Source organism: Streptopelia decaocto, assembly GCF_964273445.1.
Source record: "Streptopelia decaocto genome assembly, chromosome: 7".
NCBI lineage: Eukaryota > Metazoa > Chordata > Aves > Columbiformes > Columbidae > Streptopelia > Streptopelia decaocto.
In genome coordinates, this window is record NC_138661.1 from 52,498,721 (window position 1) to 52,523,046 (window position 24,326).

At 38.5% G+C, this 24,326-nt stretch overlaps 1 protein-coding gene across 1 annotated transcript in view; it reads right to left on the minus strand.

Annotated features, from left to right (window-relative positions):
- Positions 1–24,326, minus strand: part of TRPM5 (transient receptor potential cation channel subfamily M member 5) — a gene marked incomplete at its 5' end in the record, with an annotated part of 42,311 nt that overhangs the window by 6,102 nt on the left and 11,883 nt on the right. Inside the window, 15 exons of the mRNA XM_082058844.1 lie at positions 1,081–1,213; positions 2,469–2,647; positions 3,372–3,540; positions 5,715–5,889; positions 8,374–8,506; positions 9,036–9,154; positions 10,448–10,706; positions 13,096–13,191; positions 14,549–14,661; positions 15,425–15,570; positions 17,587–17,710; positions 18,866–18,997; positions 21,422–21,772; positions 22,419–22,537; positions 23,378–23,480. Of these exons, the coding sequence (XP_081914970.1) occupies positions 1,081–1,213; positions 2,469–2,647; positions 3,372–3,540; positions 5,715–5,889; positions 8,374–8,506; positions 9,036–9,154; positions 10,448–10,706; positions 13,096–13,191; positions 14,549–14,661; positions 15,425–15,570; positions 17,587–17,710; positions 18,866–18,997; positions 21,422–21,772; positions 22,419–22,537; positions 23,378–23,480 (2,351 nt within the window). The remainder of the gene's footprint in view (positions 1–1,080; positions 1,214–2,468; positions 2,648–3,371; positions 3,541–5,714; positions 5,890–8,373; positions 8,507–9,035; positions 9,155–10,447; positions 10,707–13,095; positions 13,192–14,548; positions 14,662–15,424; positions 15,571–17,586; positions 17,711–18,865; positions 18,998–21,421; positions 21,773–22,418; positions 22,538–23,377; positions 23,481–24,326) is intronic.

Here is a 24,326-nt window from a genome sequence, read left to right on the forward strand (position 1 = left end):
AAGCTAGAAAGAATATAATTGTGTCCTTTATTTGGAAGCAATTGTACACATATATATTGCTTGATCTCAGCAACTGAGCTCTCATTCCTACGGTTTGTCAGTGACCTGCTTATGAGAATAAAGTTAGTGCCAACAGAATAATTTTAAATTATTATGAATTAAGAGTTTATGTAGATTAGAAGAGTATTTTCCAGGAACATACTCAAGTACGCTGCTCTGGGCTCCAGCCATTCTGTGAGTTAGACAGATGGGAGTTTTATTTTGAAAGACAGCACAGAAAGAAAATGGCACAAGAACATATCCATGGAACTTTCTAATGATAATAGTCAGTTATATCATAAGAGGCAACAGCTGAAACTGGTGAGAAAAGCTTCTTTAAAGAAGGCTTTGCTGTCTAGCTTTCAGTTTTGCCTTAGATGTTTGTTTTCCCTGCATATAACTATTTTCTGTATCATTTAAAGACACAAAGTAAACATTTACTCATTCAGAATAAACCTCTGAATAATAACTTAGCACTTTCTAAATTATTTCTTTAGAATGCTAAACCAATTTAAGTGGTATTCCTAGTGGGAAAATAGAGAAGTATTTAAATGGAGACTTGATTAAATACAATTTTAGAGACAATATCATTAATTTCTGGGGAAAACTTTATGGCTTTATGCTATGAAACTACAGAGTTGTTCTTCTGCATCTATGGGCTGGAGGTAATTCAAGATATCCTAAACTTCCATTCAAAAGTCTAATTCAAAAGTCTATGTTTTATTTTTACGGGGATGGAAGGACATGCACTGCATTATAGGAAAGGAACTATTCTTCCACCATTTCTCTATGAAAATTATTGTCAATGACCTTGACTGCAGATTTGGCTGGAGCTTACAGCCCTGTAATTGTACATCAAGAATGCCAAAAACTCTTCTAATATTGTAGTGATGTTGACTTCTCACATTTTTCACGGACTGCATACTGTCTAACTGCATTCTTGTTGGACTCTTCATATAAGCTTTAGAAGCACCAGAATGTTTATCTCATGCAAAGCTGAAGACTTGGAATGTACAACTATTGTGGGTCAGAATAACATACTTATTAGATGTGGCTTTCAGCCTTTCTTCGTTGCTTTCCTTCCTTTCTTGTTCAAGGTTTCCAAGATACTTTTCTTTTTGCATGAGCTCCCATGTTATGATTTTTTGATCGAGCCCAACCGGAAGATCTCTTTCTGTAGGAGAAAAAAAAAAAAGAAATTAAGAATGATATTTTACTTCCTTTTTCTCTTGTACTAGTAGTGGAAGGCTGCTATGCTAAAGCTAAATCGAGTCTTGCCATTGCAGGAGTTTCATGTTATGAAAATACAGTATAAAATAAGTATTTTCTCCTGTTTTTCTTGTGATGGAAGGCAATAGATCTTTTTGGCAGTTGGATATGAGTTTTCTAAAGAACAGCACAGACCAGTATCTGTCGTTCCATTTAAACTCATTTACAACCTGTCTGGACTTACGATATATTTTAGCCCCAAATTGTTTAACGAGCAGAGCTTTATGTTCAGATGCAGTTTATCATCTAATCTTCTTTATTAGGACAATCATAAATAGGAGGAAAAACTGAAAAAATTCCTTCACCTTGAAATATAAAGCTTGTTGTTGTCAAGTGTCACAGCCAACAACAGACCTCAATTTCACAGACATATTTTGAATGTAACATGCTAGTTTTGTATCTTCCTGAAAACTGGTAAAAGGGCACACTTGGCTGGATGCTCCAAACACTGCTGAATGTATAACCTGAGCAGGCAGGTACTTGTTTTCTTAGGGGAAAAGAAAAAATTTTAAAAAATTAAGAATCTTGGGCAGTATGCTTTAATAGCCAGGTCCATTATTGGCCTGTGCATGAGGAGTAAATAGGTTTATTATCAGACACTATTAAACTAGACGGGCCAAGTTTGAAATCACTATAGAAAGCCCTCAAATGCCTTCTGTAATTAGCTGAACTTCATCTGCCCTTTTACCGATAACTTTTAAGGGACCACCATTTCTCTAAGTGTGCTCGCTCTCTTTCCCTGTCTCTGTACTAGGGAATTCCGCTGATACTAGTAGATTTTTAGACTTGGCATATGTTTTTGGAGTTGTCTGTACTTAATAATTACTAAAATTCAGAAGAAAATGAAATAACTAGTCATTATTCATTAAACCTATCTGTTGGTGTGTGGTCAGGAATCAAAGCCCTTTAACCAGTTTTATATTGACACCTTGGTTGTAGTAACTATGGTGCATAAAGAAATGCATTGTGGGAAACACTTTATAGTACAGGATAGATTATAAGCCTTAATTTTTCATTTGTACTCTCCTGGCGCTCTTTGTCAAAAATAAATTGTGCCTCTTGGCTTAAGGAAATCTTAATTGCTCTTCTGCTTTGCGTATGCAGCATGTTCTAGGGGAGTGTCAGGGTCTCCAGTTGCTGGATGCTTGTTAACAACTCACCCAGATGTTCTTTTTTATGTTCCATTTTGTTGAAGATTCTTCTGACAACCAGAGTTATGTGGTTAATAATGATAAATGGTGGTGCTAAGGCAGGCCGGCCATGATATTCAACAATCAGGTTGTAGCGCTGAATTTTCCAGAAAATGTCTGCATTGCCCTGAACAACTTGAAAAGTGTAGCTGTAATTGGGAGGGGAAAAAAGTATATAACTGTTTCTACCTCAACAAGCTAAAGCTTATTATTACAAATTTTAGTCCCACATTTACTTTAAAAAAGGAACAGCAAGTTCAGCAAGTAGTGTTAATTTAATCTAAAGTTTATGCAAATTCTTAGATATTAAAATAATTGCAGTTGCAGTCTTCAAATGTTAAAAAATACGTTAGGGTTTTTTTTGAAAGAAAAGTAATTCCATTTCACTCAGGCAAGATCAGCAAACATGCCATGTCAGTTCTCCAACCAAATGAATCATTATTAGCTGTGGTGACATCAAGCATTTCTCCTATCTGCAGATTATCCAGTGTTAAGTCTGCCACGTTTACAGCTGCTTTGCACCTGCAGACTTGTGCTGCAGCGCAGCCAGGGATCTGAATCCTCCTATGCATGTTTAATTGAATTTTAGCAGTAAAAGAGTCTTCTTGTCTTTAATGGGGCTAGAGTAAGGATGAGGAGAACTTAGGAACTATATAATCAGGGAAGCTTATCTATCTATCTATCTATCTATCTATCTATCTATCTATCTATCTATCTATCTATCTATCTATCTCTCCATCTCTCCCCAAATAATATTAATTAGGAAAATTACTACTGTATTCAAAAGGAACAGCCAACAGCAATGTAGTAAATGTGGGCATTCAGTTTCACCTTTGCAGCCTCCGTCTTGATTCCTACAGAAATCGCTCTTACCTGAACATAGCAATCAGGAGATTCATGAGGAGAACATTTGTGACCAGTAGGAAGATGACCAACAGAAGTATGACAAGCCAGTTGGCATAGCTGTTGGGACACGACGGTGAGTTCTCCTGCAGAATCTGCAGTGGATTAAACGTGCAGTTCCTGGGATACATTCGTGATGCTGCAAAGGAAGACACAGAAATAATAGTTTTGACAAATCTTACTGCCACGTGCATTTCTTAGAGTGGAGACAAAAGCTTTGCATTTGGGTGAGCAGAATATCTGGCTTTCAACAAAGAATGGCAAGAATTACAAATTATTCCTGAGGTCTGAAGTGCTGCATTTCATAGCTACTAGAATGCAAATAAAAATTGAATTAGTATCTCTAAACATGTCTTTTTTTAAGAACTAGTGACATGGATGGATGTGTGTATTTAGTACCTTTCATGTTAAGATACAAATCAAGGACAATCATGATGTTAATTACAAAAATGAGATTTAATCTTGGCTGCATACAAACAGCAGCATAATCTGGTTCTGAATATTTTACAAACACGAAAAGCTTAAACCCAATATTGTGGTAGTATTTTTATGCGGTCCAGCAGGACCGTAAATACAGGTCTCAAACCTATAAGGACAGTTCTTTGACTGCTTGGGCTTCTGAGCTTGCTCTTGCAGTTGAAAGATCATTTATGTGAATTAATATCCAATGTCTTTAATTTTGTGAAAGCGTAACATGCCACGTACATGAAGAGATGTTGCTTTAATATGCGAGAAGTGCACACCTCCAGTGGTTGTCACAACAGGCTTTTTAGTAACATTCAGCAAAGGGGGATTGTATTGCAAAAGCTGTATCCTTTATAGGTTAGTTTTGAGTTCCCAAAGTCAATCTGCCCTTGAGTATTTAGCAGTTGTGTTTCCCCACATAATTGTGTCTTCGCAGTCCTCACGCTTGTAGTCTTTTCCACACTGTCATGGATAACCCCACAATCATATTCCTTAGAGCATGCACTTAAGTCAAAGTTCACCACAGCTGGGACTGCTTTCACCAAGTGCATTACCTTATATTTATCTTCACTGAATTTTATTCGATGATTTAGCACTCATGAGGGTCCTCTGCAACTCTTTGGTGTCAGCTTTAGTCTTTACTACCCAGTAATGTGGTTTCATCAGCAAATTTTGTCCTCCTTATTACCCATCTCCTTTTCTGTATGTTTCATAAATATGTTAAACAGAATAAGCCCCAGAGGGCCCAAGGACAAATGACTCCCTTCTAGAAGTTACCTGTGTAATTAATTCTTTTTTTCTCTATATTTTAAGCAGATATTTATCCTTTGGAGTCTCGATAGAGAGAAACATATTTCTAGGGGATATTACATCTGACCTGTTTCCAAATGAGATGAATCCTATTCCAGAAATACTTTTTTCTCTCCAATTACTTTAATGGAAATAAGAATGGCTGGTTGTGCTGTGCATGCTTACACCATGGACATTTAAGGTTAACTGAGATAAATCACACCCCTACTCTCTTGTCTCATTCAGACTTTTTTGGCTTTTTTAAGGCATATGCTTTTTCTTATTAAGCAGAGTGAACTTGAAAGAATGTTTACTGGTTTGCATCGGTCTATGGGATTTTTTTGGTTCCACCCATATTTCCTCAAGCTTGGATCCTACTTCAATATTGCCACTGACATTTAGCACTGTTATTCTGGCTAATGCTGTGGCATTACTTCAGAATTCTCTGGGAGATGACCTGTATTTTACCTTCTTACCTATCAGAAATGCTGCCTTCTGAACCTTTATGTCCAAGTATTTCCATGTGTTGTGATTATTTTTATGTTGTTTTGTTTGAATTTTGCACATATGCAATTACTAGCTTTATTTGATTTGGGTAGCTTTACCTCCAGAGTCAATACAAATTCTCTAGAGGAATATTTATTCTAAAACATAAGTGTTTGCTTATGGGCAGAGCTGTACTGCTTTAACACTGTCTCATTAAACTACTGCCAAAATGTATGGAGGTGCTATTATTTCAGTTTACACAGGATTATCTGGGTCTAGGTTCAACTGGACAGAAATGGATTGAAGTGAAAGAAGGTATGCCAGCCTTTAAAACTGCAAATCCTTGTGTGAATATTTCAGACAGCTTGTCTAAATACGGCCAGCCCTTATGCTCTAATGTAATGCCATGCTGCACGTTATCTCTTTGCAAATACACTATTTATATCATGGTAATGTGAAAGCTTTGGCCTGTAGGACAAAAAAAAAGAGACAATACTGGGAAGGAATTCCAGGCTCTAATCGGAAGTGTGCATTCAAAAATGGCCAAGTTAGGGCGGAAAGAAATTTCCTCACTGTCTATTTCATCCAGTGGAATCTGGCCAAATATTTGAAGGTAGGGACGATAAAGCACCCTTCTGAATATCCATTCCACTCGGCTGTCATCGGGATGAAGCAGAGCTTGAGTTGTCACACCGTAGGCAATAAGCCACACGCTCAAGAAGAACAGAAAGAAGAAAACATCCTTCATCTAAAAAAGAGAGGGAAAGGGGAGAAAAGGAGGAGAGGTGACTGTAATAGTATAATCAGAGAACAGTAGTCTTTCTATATGAAAATGGCCTAAATAATTCTGTTTCTTTACAAGCTTGTTTAGGCTAAAGGAGGTGGAATAGGACACTGTTCCATGCACAGAATTCCTCTCTTGACCTTGCTGTTATCATATTGCTCTTGGCCTGTAATCAGCATTTTTCTTTGACAGCTCGTTTAGATAAAGACATGTTTTAACACTATACTCTTCGTTTGCTGTTTTTCTTTGACAGCTTGCTTAGATAAAGACATGTTTTAAATTAAAACCATGCTTTTCAATCATCTAACATTTAAAAATGAAACACATTTTACCTTTTAAGTGAATCTCATTATAAATTTAAAATCCAGATTTTTGGTGAGATCTCGCTACCATCGACTGCTTTAGTGTGAATTACAAGAGTTCTGCTGCAGCAGTGAATCCTGGCAACAGCCGGTGCTCACTGATGAATTACTGAACACTGATACAGCAGACACTGCAGGATCAGGTAGCTTCTGTCTTGGGTTTTCAAGCTAAGTAATGCATCTGAGGGACTGTTTTCAGAACTTCCTGCTTTTAAACATTGTGTTTCTCTACAGAAGCAGAAGTAATTGAATCCTAAAACACTTACTTAAAAAAAAAAAAAAGGTCTAATAAGTATTTCAAGTGCAATAATTTTTCCCTAGTGGAAGAGGAACACTTCATCCTCTTCCCATCTAATCTGACAGAGTTCATTAGGGAATGTAGATACATATCAATTAGATTACTGGATTCTGCAGTTACCCAAAAGCATAGACATTTCAGACCTCCAGGAGATTACTTGGAGTTCTCTTAAGAAAGAAGGTATCTAAGCTAGGCAAGATATAGCTTATGTCTCTCTGACTTTCACCAATCTGTTTTATCTTCTGGATGATTTAAAATTCAGCAATGCTGCAGGACTGTAACTGTGATGTAGTTAAGAGAGAGCGGTGGCGAGTCTGGAAATATTTTTTTCCAGTCTGCAGTCTGTCTGTGAACAGGCATTGTTCTGGCATTGAACTCCCATTTTAGCAGCTACCAGACTTGTTTCAGCAATTCTGCAGCACAATTGAAAAGGAGAAACACAATAAGAGAATCTTGGATTGCTTCTCTGTTTAAGTAAGGGAAATGATCTTGCTTGAGCCCATTTGATGGACTTTTCAAGAAGGTATCATTGACTGAAGTAACTTTCACTGTTCTTTCATTTGTTGTAAGGTTCAATATTGAACTAGTAAAGGTAAGGCATTGGGTTGGCTTGGATGGGGGGAAGATGAAAGGTTCCATTTTATGGTTTTGTCAGGCTGCTGTTAATGTTCCCATTTGCATCTTCTTAATCTCTGTGTTATCTCATATGACTTCAGCTGCCAGCACATTAGACACATCACCATACCTGTTCCAGGCCCTGGTTTAGTTTGGTATGTAGTAAGGAAGGGTTAGGAACTGGAGATCTGACTTGTGCTCTTACAGTAAAAGTCTACTAATGCTGTAAGCTAGGTAATGTTCAAGAACAAATATTTACTTGCCATTTACCTTTTTGCTACTCCAAGCAAATGTCATGTTAGAGTTCCAGTTATTGCATTTGTAGACAAATCCAAATAGTTGGTAGTTATGTTTATTCAATATATAGGCTTGTTTAGACTGTAGGGCTTTTACTGAGCTCTGCTGTGAGTCACAAATCAAATATTTGTAGATTCTATAATAGCACTTACAATTAGACGAACTCCTCTTAATCAGTTACCATGAGCTAATTGGCCTAGAGGATTAACATGCCTAAATAAAAAGCTACTTCAGCATACCCAAGCACAGTAACTGTATTCCTAATGTCTCATTTCCTGACGGAGAGTGGTAATAAATAAAAATATTTTATCAACATTTTCCAACATATGCTCACAAAGTACTAATATGTTTTCATTGTAACTTGGAGTTACAAAATACAAGAATAACTCCTGTGGGAAACTTGCAATTATCCTTTTTTTTGCAGAATTTTATTTTCACACTACTTGCGAATAACAATCTCTTTCCCCAAGCGGAGCAGAGTCATTCAGTAAATGCTGTGCCCTTCTGTAAATGGCCTGTCATCTGTCTGAGGTCTTTGCTCTGAATGCACACAGCTTATAAAGCAGGAGGAACAGCAGTAAGTCAAAGACACTCCACTCTTCATTTGCCAGATCTGAGGATAAATGATTAGGTAAGGTAGAAAGATTAGTAAATTGTGACTAACTTATTATACTACAGAGCTCTTTGGAAGGATCTATTTCAAACTTATTTCATCTAATGCTCATGATAAAGAAGGGAATGTATTTAAAATTACAAGCCTTAAAAATATAACAATAAAGATAGACTATAAACTGATTTCCTTTGTAAAGAGAAGATTTTATACTCTCAGTTTTTAAGAAAGCACGAGTATTTGCCTGAGACAGACTGAGCACTCACCATCCTTTCCACAATTATGATCTTTGGTCCAAGTTGTTTGTGAATTGCAAAAATATGTATAAGTCTAAGTGTAAACACCATAAAATCAATGGCAAGTATTGTACGGCCAGCTTGAAAAGTCGAGTTCAGCATCCTGCAGAACATAAGAAATGAAATATCAGATCTCAGCAAGTACTTGGGAGAAGCATTTTCTCAAATATTATGCTCAGTTTTCAGGCATAGCCTAGTTAGGAAAAGGCAAGTGCTTCAGAGCTGTGGTTGCATAAGCAGGTAAGAGCAGTGTAACATAATGTCTGTACATTCATGAGAAATAGCTGGAAGATGGGGGGACAATGTATTCTCTGTCTGGGCTTCAATGAGGTTTTGGGTTTTTTTTAATAAAAATATTATACATTGACTAAAAGTGATTGGCAAAAAACAAACAAAAAGCAAAGCTTCCCTGTATATGTGTTTGAATACACCAACATGTATTTTTTTTGGTCTCTGGAGCAACTTCTGTGTTTCCACAGAATTTTAGAGGCTTTTATTGCAGAAACATGTTTCAAAGCTTGTAAAAGTAAATGTCATAGCCTCTCCTTTTGTGCCCATGAGACTCTTCTGTCAGCTGACATACATAGCCCCTGCTACTGATGCTGACCACATCACAGGGAACAGATACATACCTGCAGGTTACCCCAATTATGAAGAGGAAGATGGTCACCATATCACATTTATTCCAGTTATCCTCCACATATAGTTTAAATTTTTTCATTAAATTTGTGTCTTCATCTGTATAGAAACTCTGAAAAAGAGAAATAATCATCAATATTGATCTGTTTTCAGTTTCACTATTTCATTGTGAGTTTTAATGTAATACCTGTTCCTTTTTTCTCTTTCATTGCAAAGAACAAAACCAAATTCCTAGTGCATTAGGGAAAAAAAGCTTGAAAACATAAGCTCTGATTACTGTCTTAAAATTCAAAAATTGGATGAAAAAGAAAAAAATCAAATATTTTTATTCTTGTGATATTAACCTTAAGCATTTTTGAGGCCTGATTTATAATTTTGTCAGCATTCAGACTGTTAAACAATACAATAACTTCCAGTCAAAATTCAGTTTCTATACATTTCTGTCTAAATACCAGGAACAGTGTGGCTTTTGTATACTGGAATTGTCAGTGAGTGCACATTTGATGATCTCGGCAAAGAGTTGGGTTTCTTAATTGGGTTTTAGCCTGGCACTCTTCATGTTTTACAGGTTTATAATGAAATGTACTTTGATCCAAATATTTTCCATGTCCTCCTCTGGTTATAGCCTTCCTGCATAATTTCAAATAAATTGTAACAAACCGGGATCCCCTGCACTGTCCCTATTTCTTAAATAATGAACACCTATTTGTTCTTCCAGAGTAAATGTTTACAACTGCTTTTTCATGCCTAAAGAGGACAGCTTTATGCAGTTGGCAACACACTAGCACCATTGTTCACACATGATCTTGGTTGTTGAGCTGAGGACATTCCAAAACCAGTAACTTGGAGAGTAATGGATAAGTGGGGGCGGCGGGATTGTGGGTTTGTTTTTGTTTTTAAGAAAAGCAAACCAAAAAGAGATCTACTCATGTTTTGAGCTGAGAAGCATTTTAGGAAAAACATAAATAATCTGATTCATTTACTCTTTTTTTTTTAAACAATCCCCAGCAGGGAAGAATCTTTTTAAAAGATTGTCTGATGTGTTTCCAGGTGTAGAATGTAACTTCCAATTTACATTATTTGTAGTGGGAGGACCTAGTTCTGGGGAGTGAAATGAGAGAGATACTTCGCAAAGTGAAGGACACCTGATTATTAGCTGCCCCCCTGACTTGGCTACAGCAGGATGGAAAAACAAGAGGTGAAGCTCCAGGTTTGTATGGTGGAGAAGGAGCTTGCTCTAGGAGAGAGAGGTGGAGTGTTCTGGATAAGGTAAGTTCTATATTGCTCTTCTGTGCAAAACTGTACTGACACTTGAAAGCTTGTACAGGTATATAGATTGTAAATCTATTCAAAATATTGTCTTAAGTTTTACTGTGTTATTACTGAGGTGTTGTACGTGACTGACCTGTCGGATTTCTTCCAAGACCAGGGTAAAAACCCAGAAGTAAAGTATAATTTCTTTAGCAGATGGACCCTCAGGTGGAGGTGGTTTAAAGTCCAGTAAAAGGACATAAGTAAATAGAAACAGAAAAGCAAAGTACATTATAACATTCCCCATAAATACAGTTACAGGGGCACTCCAGAATTTTCTCCACCGAGTAAACATGAATGTCGCCCACGCTGTTTTTTCAGAAGGGTTCTGCTTTTCCAATTTACCATTTCCTCTGCAAAACAAAATGAATATAGTCTTGGTGATTAGTTTCTAAAATTAGTCCATAGGAATAGACTCAGTGTAATTCTATATCAATCTTCTTGTAAGATTGTAACAGGCAGAAGCTGGGCATAGCAAGGAGGAAGGCTGTAGAAGTCAGTGATCACATTAACATAGCAGAAATATTTCAAGTCAAAAAGAAGATTTTGAAAAGCAAAGTCATATCAGACTTAAATGCATGTTCTTGTGATTTCAGTTTTGTTACGTTAATTTAATTTGTAACTTCAATGTGTTCCTGCACATAGTACAAACACTATGCAAACACACAAGGAGAGCCGGAAGTGGGCTAATTGCTCTTCATTGTTCTAAACAATGGGAAAGTAAATCAAATGGCTAATGCAGTTTTCGAATCAGTTGTTAATTATTTTGGGTCTAAAAATTTCTAGTAATGCTTTTATGCAGAAATTCTTGTTGTTGCTGTGACTTTAAACAATTCCTCTTTTTGACCCAGTCTCAAAAGTGCTGGATCATAGTAAGTGTGTGTTTCTTGACTATCCTTGCTGAAGCCTGAGAGAACTACTGAAGGAATGCTTCAGCCCTTTACGCAACTGTAAGCACTGGCATCTTGCCCTTTATGATTAAATTAAATTGCAGAAAAAGTAATATAGAAGCCTTTTAGCAAAAAACAGTTGGCCTCATACATTATTTATTATTTGACTATTGTGGAATTATGCAAGTATTTTGGTAACTGAAGGGAAATTTGACCTTTACTTCTCCAGTTGTTTTGCTGTGTTTTGGAACATGAAGTGCTATCTGTTGGCAATGGAAACTATCCTCTGTAGAAAACGCAAGTTGCCTGAATTTGATAGCAATCTGATCTTAGTGTGGAGCTTTGTTTCCACATAAATTGCACTCCTGTGTAAACTAGGGATGTTATTGGATCTTTAATTTTGTGATTCTGACACTGAGAGGTGTGATCTCTAAGGAAGGATGTGCACACTAGGGTATGTTTTTAAATTTCACCTCATAAAGAATAAACAATGACTCTCCACTGGTGTTACCTTCCCCTGACATTCTCGCTAATTATTAAATACATTTGTTACAAGGAAAAGTTTCTTCTCACAGCCAGTCTTTTCTATGTGCCTGATTCTGTAATACCTCTCAATTTATGACATCATAAGATACATTCCCATGGTAACAGGCTAATAAAATAAACAGATAATTGCAGCTTTACCGTAAGATGCTGAAATAGATCTGGGAGAAGAGAGCCTCTTTGTCAAAATAAATTGCTAAGATAATAGCAACTGGAATGCACAATGTAATGACCAAACCACACTTCACTTGGGATATGGAAGTGCTTTATGACATTGCTTACAAATAGCTCCCAAGAGGTAGATGCTTTTACACCTATTTTATAGGTTAGGGAGGGAGAGAGAAGAATGAATTATTTTCTCCAATATACTGGCAGTTAAATGTCAGAGGTAAAACCAGAACCTAATAACTCTGACTTGGTCCAGCACTGCATACTGCAGATGATGCTTCCTCACCACTGTTGTTCATATATTCCTGAAGTTCTCTTCAGATCCTTGAAAAGCATATGCTCAACACAAGTGGCTGTTGAGCACTATTTAGCCATTAAGAGGACTTTGTGCTAATCAAAAGTCTTTCTATCCTGACTTAAGTCCTCGTGGCCTCCCAGCGTTTGATGATGAGTATGTGGCAGAGGTATGGGATGGGATTCAGAAGTTCTGAATCACAGATGCATGCATGACCACGAGCAACTAACAAAATCTTTGTGCTCAGTTACATGTTTGCATAACAGTCCCTCTTTGTCATAAGTCTGTTGTTGTACTTCAGGTTCCTCAGGGCCCATCTTTTAAAACGTAAATGAAGAGCTCTAGTACGGTGGGAAGCTGACTTAATATAAAATTCCCAGGTATTGACGTTTGCAAGTACTTCTATTGCTGCCTTTGTGGGAAAGTATGTAGTGATGCACTCAAATAACGTAAGGTTTTGCTGAGAACCTTCTTTCTGCTCCGCTCGGTAATCTGATAGGGGCTTAGTTTTGAAATCCAATGTGTATCAGGCATCATGAGCTGAAGGGTATCTCAGGAAATGCTTCCAATCCTCCAGGTATTAAGCAGATTCCTTGTTCTGGAGAAACTACCTGCTCAGAACAAGTAAAGTTGTGTCTCCTTTTAACAGTGATATATCCCATTTATTTTTTGTATTCCTTTTAGAGAGCAACAACAGCAGTAATCAGAGGGCACAGCAGTTTTTGAGGAGTAATGACTTTGGTTGTCCTTCAGCTTTAGATTATTAGCTGGTCACTAATCCACAAGAAGTGTCTGTTCTTTGATTGTTGTTGCAAAAGTTGTATTAACTAATGGTTTTAAACTTACCTGTCTTCTTCCTTGGAAAAAAACAGAGTCCTCTCCGTAGCTAAACTGTCCAGCTCTCTAAATGGCTCTGGCTCATTCTTTGATTGTTTTTCCTCACTGTAAGGAAATAAACTCATCAGTTGAAAGATGATGATTAGCAATTTTTCACTACTAAATTTGCATTCAAACAGAACTGCTAGCATGTACTTATCTTGGACTTAGTCCACGGAAAAGCTACCAAATAACGTGTAATCCTTACCTCTGCAAATTCTGTTTATTTGTAAGGAGAAGGCTGAAGTCACCCACACGATTTAGAGAAGTGATAATTGCCATGGTTCACAAAAATGGAGCAGGAGGCTCAAATTACTTAAGATTTGACCAAAACCAAACCCCTTAGTCCTAGAAGACAATACCCAGTGTTCTGTTCCTGGTTACTCTTAGTAGCAATTAAGAGAGGAAATGCCAGAAACAGTAGGCAACATGATGCCAACTCTTGCATTTTCAGGGAAAGGAGGCAAAAAAATGTCCTCAACAGAACATATTAGAAAAGGCTTACATTGTTTATGAATCATAATTTAAACCTTTCCATGAAAACTTTGCCCAAATTTCACATCAAATGACTCGAATTTGTGAATTTGGCTGCCACTATGGCAAGAAGGTCATCTTTGGCGATACTGGCAGAAGGAAAGTCTTAAGTTAGCAGTGCCAAACACATGCTCCTCTTGCATTTTAAGTAGTTCAACAGTTCAAAAACATATATTTCATAATAGCATGTCATTCCATAATGCCAGTTCTGATGATTCGTATATGATTCTCACAATATTGGGAGGTTTTCTTAAAGTTTCAGTTTCTGGGTTGTTATCACTGCCTAAGTATCTTGGCCTCCCCTCCCTTTTTTTAAGAAAGCCTGAGATTCTAGCCATCTTCAATGTAACAAAATGCTGAAAATTACCAACTCCAAAGCTATGCCTGCATAAGATTAACAAAGAGATCTCATAAGACATTGAATCTGAAAATCTTAATTGATTTCATGTCAGTCCTGTAATTTTAAGTTTGACTTATGGTTATCGAGGCTTGTGGCTGATAAAACTGCTTTGTGATGGCTGTTATTCTAGATAAGATATTGAGGTTTGAACAAGGCATCTCCAAATCTAGAAATAGATGGTGCTATACCTGGAGATATTCTACATATTACTGTGTAGAATCTGGAGCTGCCAGAATTCCAACAGTCTTTTCTGTGGACTGTGCAAAATAGAACTGATCTATGTGAAACCACGGCATTGATCTTTTAAGTGTTAGAATAGGCACTAGCACAGGACACACAAATCACTCAGTACCCTAGAAAACTTATTTGCAGTCCTTCTGTTGACACTTAAAGGCAGTATTACAGTGAGAAATTTTGAGTGTGGATATTTTTAATGGCTTATTTTTCATCCCTTACTTATCTCTTGCACCCAAATACTTATGTTTATACCTGAATGATATTAAATTTGTGTAGATTAGGAAAGGACACCAGAATCCACAGATTAACTTCAGAATTTGTGTACTTGTAGACATGTCTCCCCACCATATTCTTGTCAGGAAGGCCTGAAAGTCAAGAAAACAAGAGATGGCTTTAACATCTCAAAAACATACATGCAGATGAAGTGCACCTATCTTCTGTGGCTTCTAAGACAGTGAAAGCTCTGAAAACCTAAGGAGCAGGCACATCTTCAGAGAAGACAGGTGCTCTGCGCGTCCCTCTGCAGATGTTGTTGAGTATGCAGAGTTACGAAGAGGACGGTGGAAAGAAGAGCAAGTCAAATGGGGTTAAGCAATATCTATAGTACTAAGAAAGTGCAAGTCAGGCACTGGGAGCTAAAAGCACCATCACTCTTAATTTAGCTTTGTGTATGTGGACAGAACTCGGGTTGTGAGAGCAAAGCTGAACAGTAGTTTGATTTAACTTTTATCAGTGAGCGCTTCCTTGAATATGAACAAGGAGTTACCTCACATCTTGGAGCAGCCTCAGGCAGAATTAAAGTGCTTTCCTGATGCTTCGCTTTCAACAAGGAATGAAGAAAAAGCACAGGACAAAATAAGGGCTAAGCCTCCTCAGTGTGCTGTTTTGCAAGCTAACAGGATGAAAGGGTGGGAAAGGGGGGAACTGTGTTTCTTTGTTGAGGATGGGGTTTAACATCCTCTTTGTATGGTGCTAGGGAGAGGGAAGAGTCCCTCCTCTGAAGAGTATCTCTTTGGGGAACACATTTCATGTGTTTGTTCAGTTGCTGTCCTATCCTCTTCTGTAACCAGCATCATGCTTCAATGTCCTGCGGGTAGAGGTAGTGAGAGAAGGGTCTGTAAAACTTACCTGGACACCATCATGTGCAAAGAAAGACTTTGCATCTGCTTCTGTAGCCAGCTGAAGGCAGGTGGTTTTGCTCCAGTACTGATTTTTTCTCACCAACAAAGCAAACGCTCTCTCCTCGCTGTTGTGGTAGCATTCACTGAACAGTTCTGCCAAATGAAGGAAACGTTGACAAACAGATCTTGTAATTTAAAAGAAAAAATAAAAAATGAATGTAGGGCATGTGAGTGATGCGCATAGGGCACAGCCTGCTGGCAGGAAAGCCTGAGCACTGCCATATGCTCCTTGCTGCACCAGAGAGTTCTGCGAGGCTGAAGTAGCTTAGAAGAGCTAAGAGGAGGTTGGAGGGAGATAAGAATGGTGCTGGACACTAGAATAATTTGCTATGGTTTTATCCATATGTGTACATGTGTTGGGACAGAAGGCAAACTAAATAGATTTGTCTTGGTGAAAGAAAAATCACTGTAATTTTAAAATTCCTGCTATTTGCAAAATGGTATGGAGTAAATCTCTCAGTACCTCCCTCTCACCTCTTTCTATTGGCATGTTCCCTTCTCAGTCTGGGGCTTCTAACAGGTCTTTTTTTTTTCTATTGTTTGAGTTGAAGAGAAAATCTTCTTTCTCAGTGTTTCTACAGACAGCATGAGAAACTTACTGGAAAGATGTCAGTATTTGTTATAGTCCCTCACCTGTAGCTGCCTCATGTGGAGCTTTAGGCAATATCAAGCAAAACTGTATCTATTGGATGATCCTCTGACACTTTGAGGGATGAGTTGCCAAGCTGTCCCCACTCTCAATAGACTAAACAAAAAAGCAGCTCAGCTTTGGCTTTTAGCCACCAAATGCTTGGTTTTAAGACATAACTATTTGACATAAAATAATATTAGACTTGGTAGAGTGTGGCATAGTTCTGTTTCCAGGGAAGCTGGTCTTAGAGCTCAGAAACAAGGATAAATGGTCCAAAAAGTCAAGGTTTTCTCATCAGACAAGGTCTGACTTCTTGTGTTGTTTCATCCTGCTGGTTCACTTGATTATCTCAATAGTTTTCCTAGGCCAGCCTACACCTTGTTATGCTGTGAGGGATGAGGAAAAACTCAAGTTCACTTAAAATAAGCTAATATACAGAATTCTTTTGCAGTTTATGTGGTATTTATCATTCTTCAGGAATGTTCACTCTACTTAGTATTGACAGTGTTATCCAGGCCAGAAATGAAAACTGAGGATCTGACCTAATACCAAAGCCAAGGAACAGACTTCTGTGTATTGGATTATGGCCCTGTAATTCCCTGACTAAATTACTGGAGCCCTGTGATTATATGAGAACCTGACTTATTTTTTGTAAATAATCATGGCCCTGTGAGAAGAGAGGAAAATGTGATCTGTGTATAAATAATGTAGCAGTGTCTGCATGAGCCTTCAGCTGCTTGATATATCAGCTTTAAGGTGGGAGAAGAGCCTCTGCATTTCCACATGTGGTGTACTTTAAAGCCCTCTGTTCACAGCAGTGCTGCCTTCAGGTACGGATTGGATTGGAGTCAGATCAGCAGAGAAGCTTGTGTGCAGGCATCTGTTTTTAAGCCAGGCAAAGGGGAGATGGCTTGGTGCTCCGGCATTGCAGATGTCTGAGCTTTCTGCTGTAGGGAGGGGCGGATTCTCTGCTGTGAAGGAAGGCTGAGCCTCGCTCACAGCTTTGCAGTGCAGTTAGCCCTCTTCTGGGTGAGGTAATCTTGAATTATTTTTAGCAGCAAAGACAAACCTTAAACTTGTTGTTCTAGTGGCCCTTACAGAGCAAGCTTGATATTGCAGGAAAACCGGGCTGCTATGAGCCTCAAAGTGTTTTGGTTGTTCTTTCTTGCCCATCACTGTAACACACCCTGTATTGTAAACATCAGACACTTAAACCACCAGCATATAGCAGGAGAATAACCTTTTTCCATGCAAACCACGGGCCAGTCTTGGAACACTGATTTTTCCAAAATGATTGTTTTTTAAGTCCTTCTTCTGTGGTATTTGAATGTTTGGGACTGCCTGTGCTGCAAGGCTTTAAAATTATTTATGACAGTTGACCTTTTGCAACTGAAACAGTATTTTTTTTCACTTGCTTGCCTTCCAGTGGCAGTCACTTCTTAAATTTTTGATGCTGCAAAGAAGGTGCCAATACTTACCAACAGCGAGCTGCTCATACTTGGCCTCTTTCATTATACGCGCAACTTCGGTTTCTGTCTCCAGGTGGGACATCTCTTTAAGGATCTTGCAGGCTGCCAGAGCTGAAGCTACACCCTCCTGACCCTGTAGAATTGAAAGTGGTGCTGTTGTTACCATCCCCTGGAAGGCATTTCTGAACTGGGGAGATTTCACTAAGGAACACATCTAACAACAACAACAACAAAAAGTCATACGTCTCCCCTTTGAAGAATCTTCCCTCAAATACAGACTTGAAAATCCAAAATGTCAGTCGAAATGAGAGTTTTGGTGGTATTTGAGGGCTGAAAACCACATATTGATAGTTCTTGTGTCTTGTAAGGCTGGAGACTTCTGGGTTCGATTGATCTTAGAGAGGTCTGATTTGGGGTAGCAGTCAAAGACTGAGAGGAGAAGAATGTGTTATGGAACTAGAGCAAAACAGTCTTATGTGCTAATATACCTTGAGTACAGCTGCGCTGAGACCCTGCATAAGGATGCATTGGAAAGGAGGGAGCACAGCTGGCAGAGGCACAACAGTGGCGCACAGCAGAAACGTGCCTTCTGGTAATGGGGCTCCACAAACACGAGGCCCTGCAAGGCGCAGATGTGTCTGCATGCACACGCACACACGCTCCCTGGATGGAGAGCTGTGCTGCAATTTGTCCCTCCCCGTGGCTCCTTGCATGCCAGATGTAGCCGGTCTGGAAGCTCAGGGATGGAGCCCGATGGCTGTGTCTGGCTCTGTGCGGGGAGGGAAGCTGCGGCTTTGTGCTCCAGATGCACGAGACAGGGCCTCGGTTGTGGAGGGTTGTAAAACAGGAGCCAATTATGCCAGTTTGAAGCTCAGCCTTCGAGGGGGTGATGCTGTTGTTCCCTACACATGTAGCACGTAAGCTAAAGATGCTCGATTGCGCCGTGCTAGAACCCAAACAATTGACCTATTGTGGAAGGAACAAAACCAGAGACTGCGAGTAGTGAGTCACCAGCAGCAAGGAAGAGAATGGCCAGCTCTGCAGCTGAGGTTGACCAGCAGCACTTTGCGCTGTGCTGATTTACCTCTGCTCTGCCCTCCCTTGCTCTCAGGCCCCCTGGCCTCTGCTGGCATGAGCCACAAGGAGATGAAAGGCCCTGTAAATGCCACATCTCGTATTTCAGAAACAAACCTGTCTGTCATCTGAGCTGCGAGGCTGAGCAAATAACATCTCATATATTTGAAGCATGCCAATATTTTACCTGAAGCGGCTGCAGCTGAAAGCTTACCATAGCCCAGAAATAGTTCGCCATCTTGTGCCGGTTTTGAAGTACTGCCCATACAAACAAATCCCTCCAAGGGTTTTCAGTTTTCTGGTTCATATCCAAAGGCTCAGGTAATCGCTTCATATTCACTTTATCCTGAAATATGGTTTGTAGAAATTCAAACCCGCTTTGCAGTCTCATTCCATACAAATGACATGATCTAAGCTGCTCTTGGCCTTGCCAGCTACTTCATATTCTTTCGATTTTTCTTTTACTTTTTATTTTCTGTAGGACTGAGAGGTAATTAGCTCATTCTGTATTGAATCAAAGGACCCTTGTGCCCCCGATATAACTCAATATGTGTGAGAATGTCCTGGATGAAACCGTGACTCCATTGAAGTTGATGGTAATGCTCTCATTGACTTTATTAAGGCCACAGTTTCACTGCTGGTGTGTAATATCATACAAGACAAACCTGTGATTAGCTCATCCGAGCTTGCCTTCAGTTATATTGGATTCTGCTCAACTGCCACAGAGGACAGGGTTTCAGAGAAAAGGAAACAAAAGGCATTTTATTTCAACAGAAACAAATCTTGCCAAGGGCCTGTACAGGACAAGAATAGAGTATGTCAATGCCCTCCTTTTAGTCTTTCCTTTGAGAAACCTTTCCCTCATGCAGGGAGTATTTTAAGTAGAACACTGCTTGTCCCTTTAGCACTTGATAAAAATCTCTCCAGAGGAAGTATGGCAACTTAGGTCAAGTTCTGAGTTTTAAGTATATTTTTAAACTGCCTTTATATATATATTGTGTTATTAATTACAAGCAGCCAGAGTGTTGTGTTGTTTGGGGTTTTTTTTCCAATAAAAAAAGGTTTTGTGAGGATATATTTTTTTAATCGCTTAGACTATGGAACTCTGTTCACATTATTTTAATGGCATTTTGGGGGTGTTGGTCTGGCTTTTTTTTTGCTTCAGTTTCTAGTGAGCTATTTAATCAAATGAATTGCATTGAAAACCCTGCAGGAGACAAAGGTATCTCAAAAGTCTCATCAGTCTTCATAACCACTAGTTCCTAACTTGAAATAAGACACACAATTTAGCAGCAGGGACACTGGTGTTCCAGTACAGTGATGCTCTTTTTGTTGCCAGTGATAGTGGGATTGAGCTACTGGTGCCAGCCATGGGAAGAAGATTTAAAGGAAAAAAAGCTAGTAGAGAGAGTCATCTGGTATCTGAATTAGGCCTTATTTACAGCACTTGGCTTTAGCTCACTTACTGCCAAATCCCACAAAATTAAGTGAGATTTTGGGGGCAAATTCATGAGTCTGGAATCTGCTTAATAACTTAAAAGGCGTTGCCCCAAATTGTCTGTCCTTGTGCACAAAGAAATCCTGACTAGATTCAAACTTAGCTTTTCTTACTACTAAGTAATTTAGCTAGGCTTTACCAAACAAAAGTGATTTAAGCTCAAGTGAGTTGGTTTTTTTTTTAATTTATTTTTTAGTTTAAAGTGTTTTAAGATGAAACTAGAACTTGGCAAATACACAAACAAAGGTTTGTTTATTTTGTCTATAACTCTGATCTGAATTAAATTTCTCTGTTCCTCTCTATTTTGAAATCATGTGTGGAAACCTATTTGCAATGCTCTTGCAAAAACCTGGGTACTTACGACTTTCGGTATTAAATACACTGTCAAAATGCAAAAATTATTATATATCTATTGCACAGTTGTGGACAGTGCACTGTAGACATTTCACAGTGGTACCCATCACGTGTTATCCTTGTCATGTGCGGGCCAGAGTGCTTGCCAGGGCCACTTCACACCATTGTTCCTATGTGTTGGGGTGTGCTATGTCACTCAATAACAAGACTATAATGATCTAAAGGCACTGCACATTCTTGAATATCTAATCTACTTCTACCCCGTATAAATCTGGGAATAGTTTTATGCACAAAGTTTACCGTTTTCAGACCTGGGATTGAAAATGGCCATCACCTGCTTGTCTTTCTCCTAGAAAATACTCTTCAAGTAATTCTACTTGAAGTTCTATATGAAAAATGCAGACTGTTATTTTTATGTCTAATTACTCTTTACTAAGCATATCTCCTCATATTCTCCATATATCATTCATGGAATCTGTTCTTACACATGTGAGGGTTACAAGATCAAACTGTTCTCCCCATGCAAGGTGCTAGAAGGAGGAATGATCTGTGGAAGTTGTGCTAGAAGAGTGTGAGATACACGGACCTCTCCAGATCCTCAAATAGAGGCCGTATCTTAGCACTAGTTCAAGGTGGAGTAAAACCTTGCATAAAACCCCATGTGCAGAGGGGGAGAAAGAGGAATCACAACCAGTCTATCTTAGAAATTCCTTTCTTTTCCTTTTTAATTTTGAAATTTAGCTGTAATTTACATTTTAGCTGTAATAATAATGAGCTAGAAAAAAGGAATGAGAAACTGAAGTGACTGTTTCTCTTATCTTCCGTTTCCTTCTCTGCCCCCAAAAGCTAGACTTAGTTAAAATTTTTCAAGTTCTCAATTGGAAGGCAGCAGGCCTATGATGGAAAGTTGTAACTCACGGATCTCTTCTTGCCTCCATGTCTGAGGTCTTGATAGAAACCTTTGGATGCATCATGGAGAAGATCCTTGAGAACTCTAGAGACTTCACCAAGAGTGAAGAGTGGACAGATCTCCTTCTGCTCTTTATGCTGTTGACCAGTGAGCCCTGCCAAGGTCAGCTTGCTTTCTTCATGTTTCTTCAGCAGAAGTTCATAGAGGAGACATTTCTGAGAAATGGAACAGTAGAGTCTCTGCAGACGACTGTATGTCAGGAATTCAGATATGTTAGCTCCATTGTCAATAAATAATTTTACGAATTCTGGTTTGTCATTGACCAGAGCATCCATCATCACTTCCTCCAGGTCACAGGACTAGATTGATGAAGGGAAGAAGGAAGAGGGTAAAAAAAAAAAAAAAAAAGGAAAAAACCAAGTTTTTTGGCATCATCATGGACGGATAAGGAGAGAGGTAAGATTTAACATGAGGACAAGCACGTTTTGTCTTCCACCAGGTCAACAGTGAGTACAATGAGAAAAGGAGGCAGAACTCTTTTCTCTCTGACAAAACATATATGTAAGCAGCATTGTTAAAACATCAACACAAATAGCATGCTGTAGGAGTTGTGGTGATGTTGGGTACCCACCACACTGAGTGTTTATTTACATGGCAGTTGGAAACAGTGCTGTTCTTCCTACCATCTTCTCACAGTAATATCTGCATGCTTTGATTTGTAAGCTCAGGTTTGTTTGAAGTCGGTACAGAACGGGGAAAAAAATTCTTGCCCCCAAAGAGCTCAAGAAAGACACCATGACCACTGAATTATTCCTCTGTCTTTAGCCATTATCACATAGGGGACCAGAAGGACAAACAGCCTAAGGAAGCATATTACCACTGCCCAATTTCTTAGTGGAGAATGCAGGTAGCATTAAAAACTGAAACCTTTTATCAGGATGGCTCAGTGTCCTGTACACATTGGATATTACACAGATTGTCCTTTAAGGCAATAAAACCTGGTACCTTCCACTCCACGTCACCATTGAAAATTTCACTTTTAGCTATGTCCACTCTGTTCCAGGCCACTGCCAGCTTCAGTTCATCCAGATATTCCTGAGCTTCCTGACTGTGACTTTTACAAGCTGGCAAAAATAGGAAATGCAAATAAACTCAGTACTTCACACTTGTCAATTTACCAATGCTATATTAAATTAAACTAGCAATATGAGCACTCTTCTGGCTGTCACAGCATTTTTTTCCTACCTTAAGAAATATTTTTTGTTTAAAAATTTTTTTGTTAACTGAATTATCTATTAAAACATTACATTTAATTCTCTGTAGGATTTTAAGGGACACCTTGGCTTGCAGAAAGGAGGGGGCAGGACTGGCGGTTGTTTTTGTCTTTTTTCTATTAGCACATTAGGAATATATTGTTGTTGGTTTTGGTTGTTTGTTTTTTTTTTCCTTCTGCTAAATTTAGGCTACCACAAACCATTAAGTTAATGCAAATTGAAATGGGTGGCAGAGCAAGTAATGTCTTCTTTCAGAAGACACACTGAAGATTTCTTAAAGGAGAAATTGATTGTTTCTGGAATTAAGGCAGTTCAGGTCTACTTGCGTGTTTCTTGTTTGTTTCTTTGTTTTTAAATGGCTTGTAATTGGAATAACTGCTCCACTGAGTTTCAGGTATTCTATAACTTCTACTACTAAGAGAAACAAGTAGTGAAATACAGGAGCTATTAAAATAGTACTATACAGTAGCATAGATTAAAAAACAGACACAAGTTTAAAGCAAGGTTACAAGAGCTACGGTAACTGCCGCAGTTCATTTGTCAATAAGCAAGCAGCAGAACTCTCCATCAGTAATGAAATTTGATCTAACAGCCAACAGAACTTTCTCTGGACAAGAATGAAATATATTCATAGCATAGAAGAAATCAAATCAAACAAGTATGATACTGTGCTGTGTTTATTGTTCTTACCTTTTACTAAAGCTTTTAAAATGACTGTATCTAGGTCTTCTGAACCATCTTGCTCAAAGTTGTGCAGGGTTAGAAGATGTTGATGTGAGATAATGTTCTGAATCTATTGAGAGTTGAACAAAAATCATTTTACCCGTTGTCCTACTGCTATGTATTAATGCCTAAGAGCCCAGTGGAGATCATCCATACGGTGTTTCCCAAAGAACTTGTGTTCTAATTGTAAAGCTGAGATTTGGCAAGGAGACAAATATTATTAGTTTCCCATATATAAATAGGTCCTAAGGCAAGGAGGGAGTTATTGCCTTTTCCAAAATCACTTAGCAAGATAGGAGGAACTGAACTTGGATATCCTGAGAACCAGACCAGTGCTTTAATTAAAAATCCTTAACTCACATTCTTATTTGATTCATAGTCATGTTGTGGCCAGCATACCACTAGTTTTGTTTTACCCTTTCCTGCTTTGACATTTAGGTTTTGCTCTCAGAAATGTTTATTTAAAAGTATCGTCTCTAAATCTTACTTGAGTAAAAGTCATCAAATATTGATATATACGGTACTCATTCCTTCTGCTTCTCTATTTATTGAGTTTTCTTTCTTGCAATGCAGCTGCACCAAGACTTCATGAGCATCTGGCAATATTGCTTCTACATGCCATTCCATTCCCTTTTGTTAGTGATCTGGCAAAGTTCTCCCTAATGGAATTAATATGTGGAACTTTCAAAGCTAAGGATTATGGCAGAGGCTTCAAAGAATAAATAGTGGGTCAGATTGAGTAGACTTGGTTTATCTCAGAGGCACACAGTGCTCTTCAATCTTCACATAAAGACAATGTCAAAGTGGGTTTTGTTTGTTTGTTTCTTAAACACTTAGGCATAGTGGTTTAAGTCCACCAAGTGTGCCTCAAGACAAAGAGTAAAGAAATATCTGTGAATGTTTTGTCTTTCTTTTT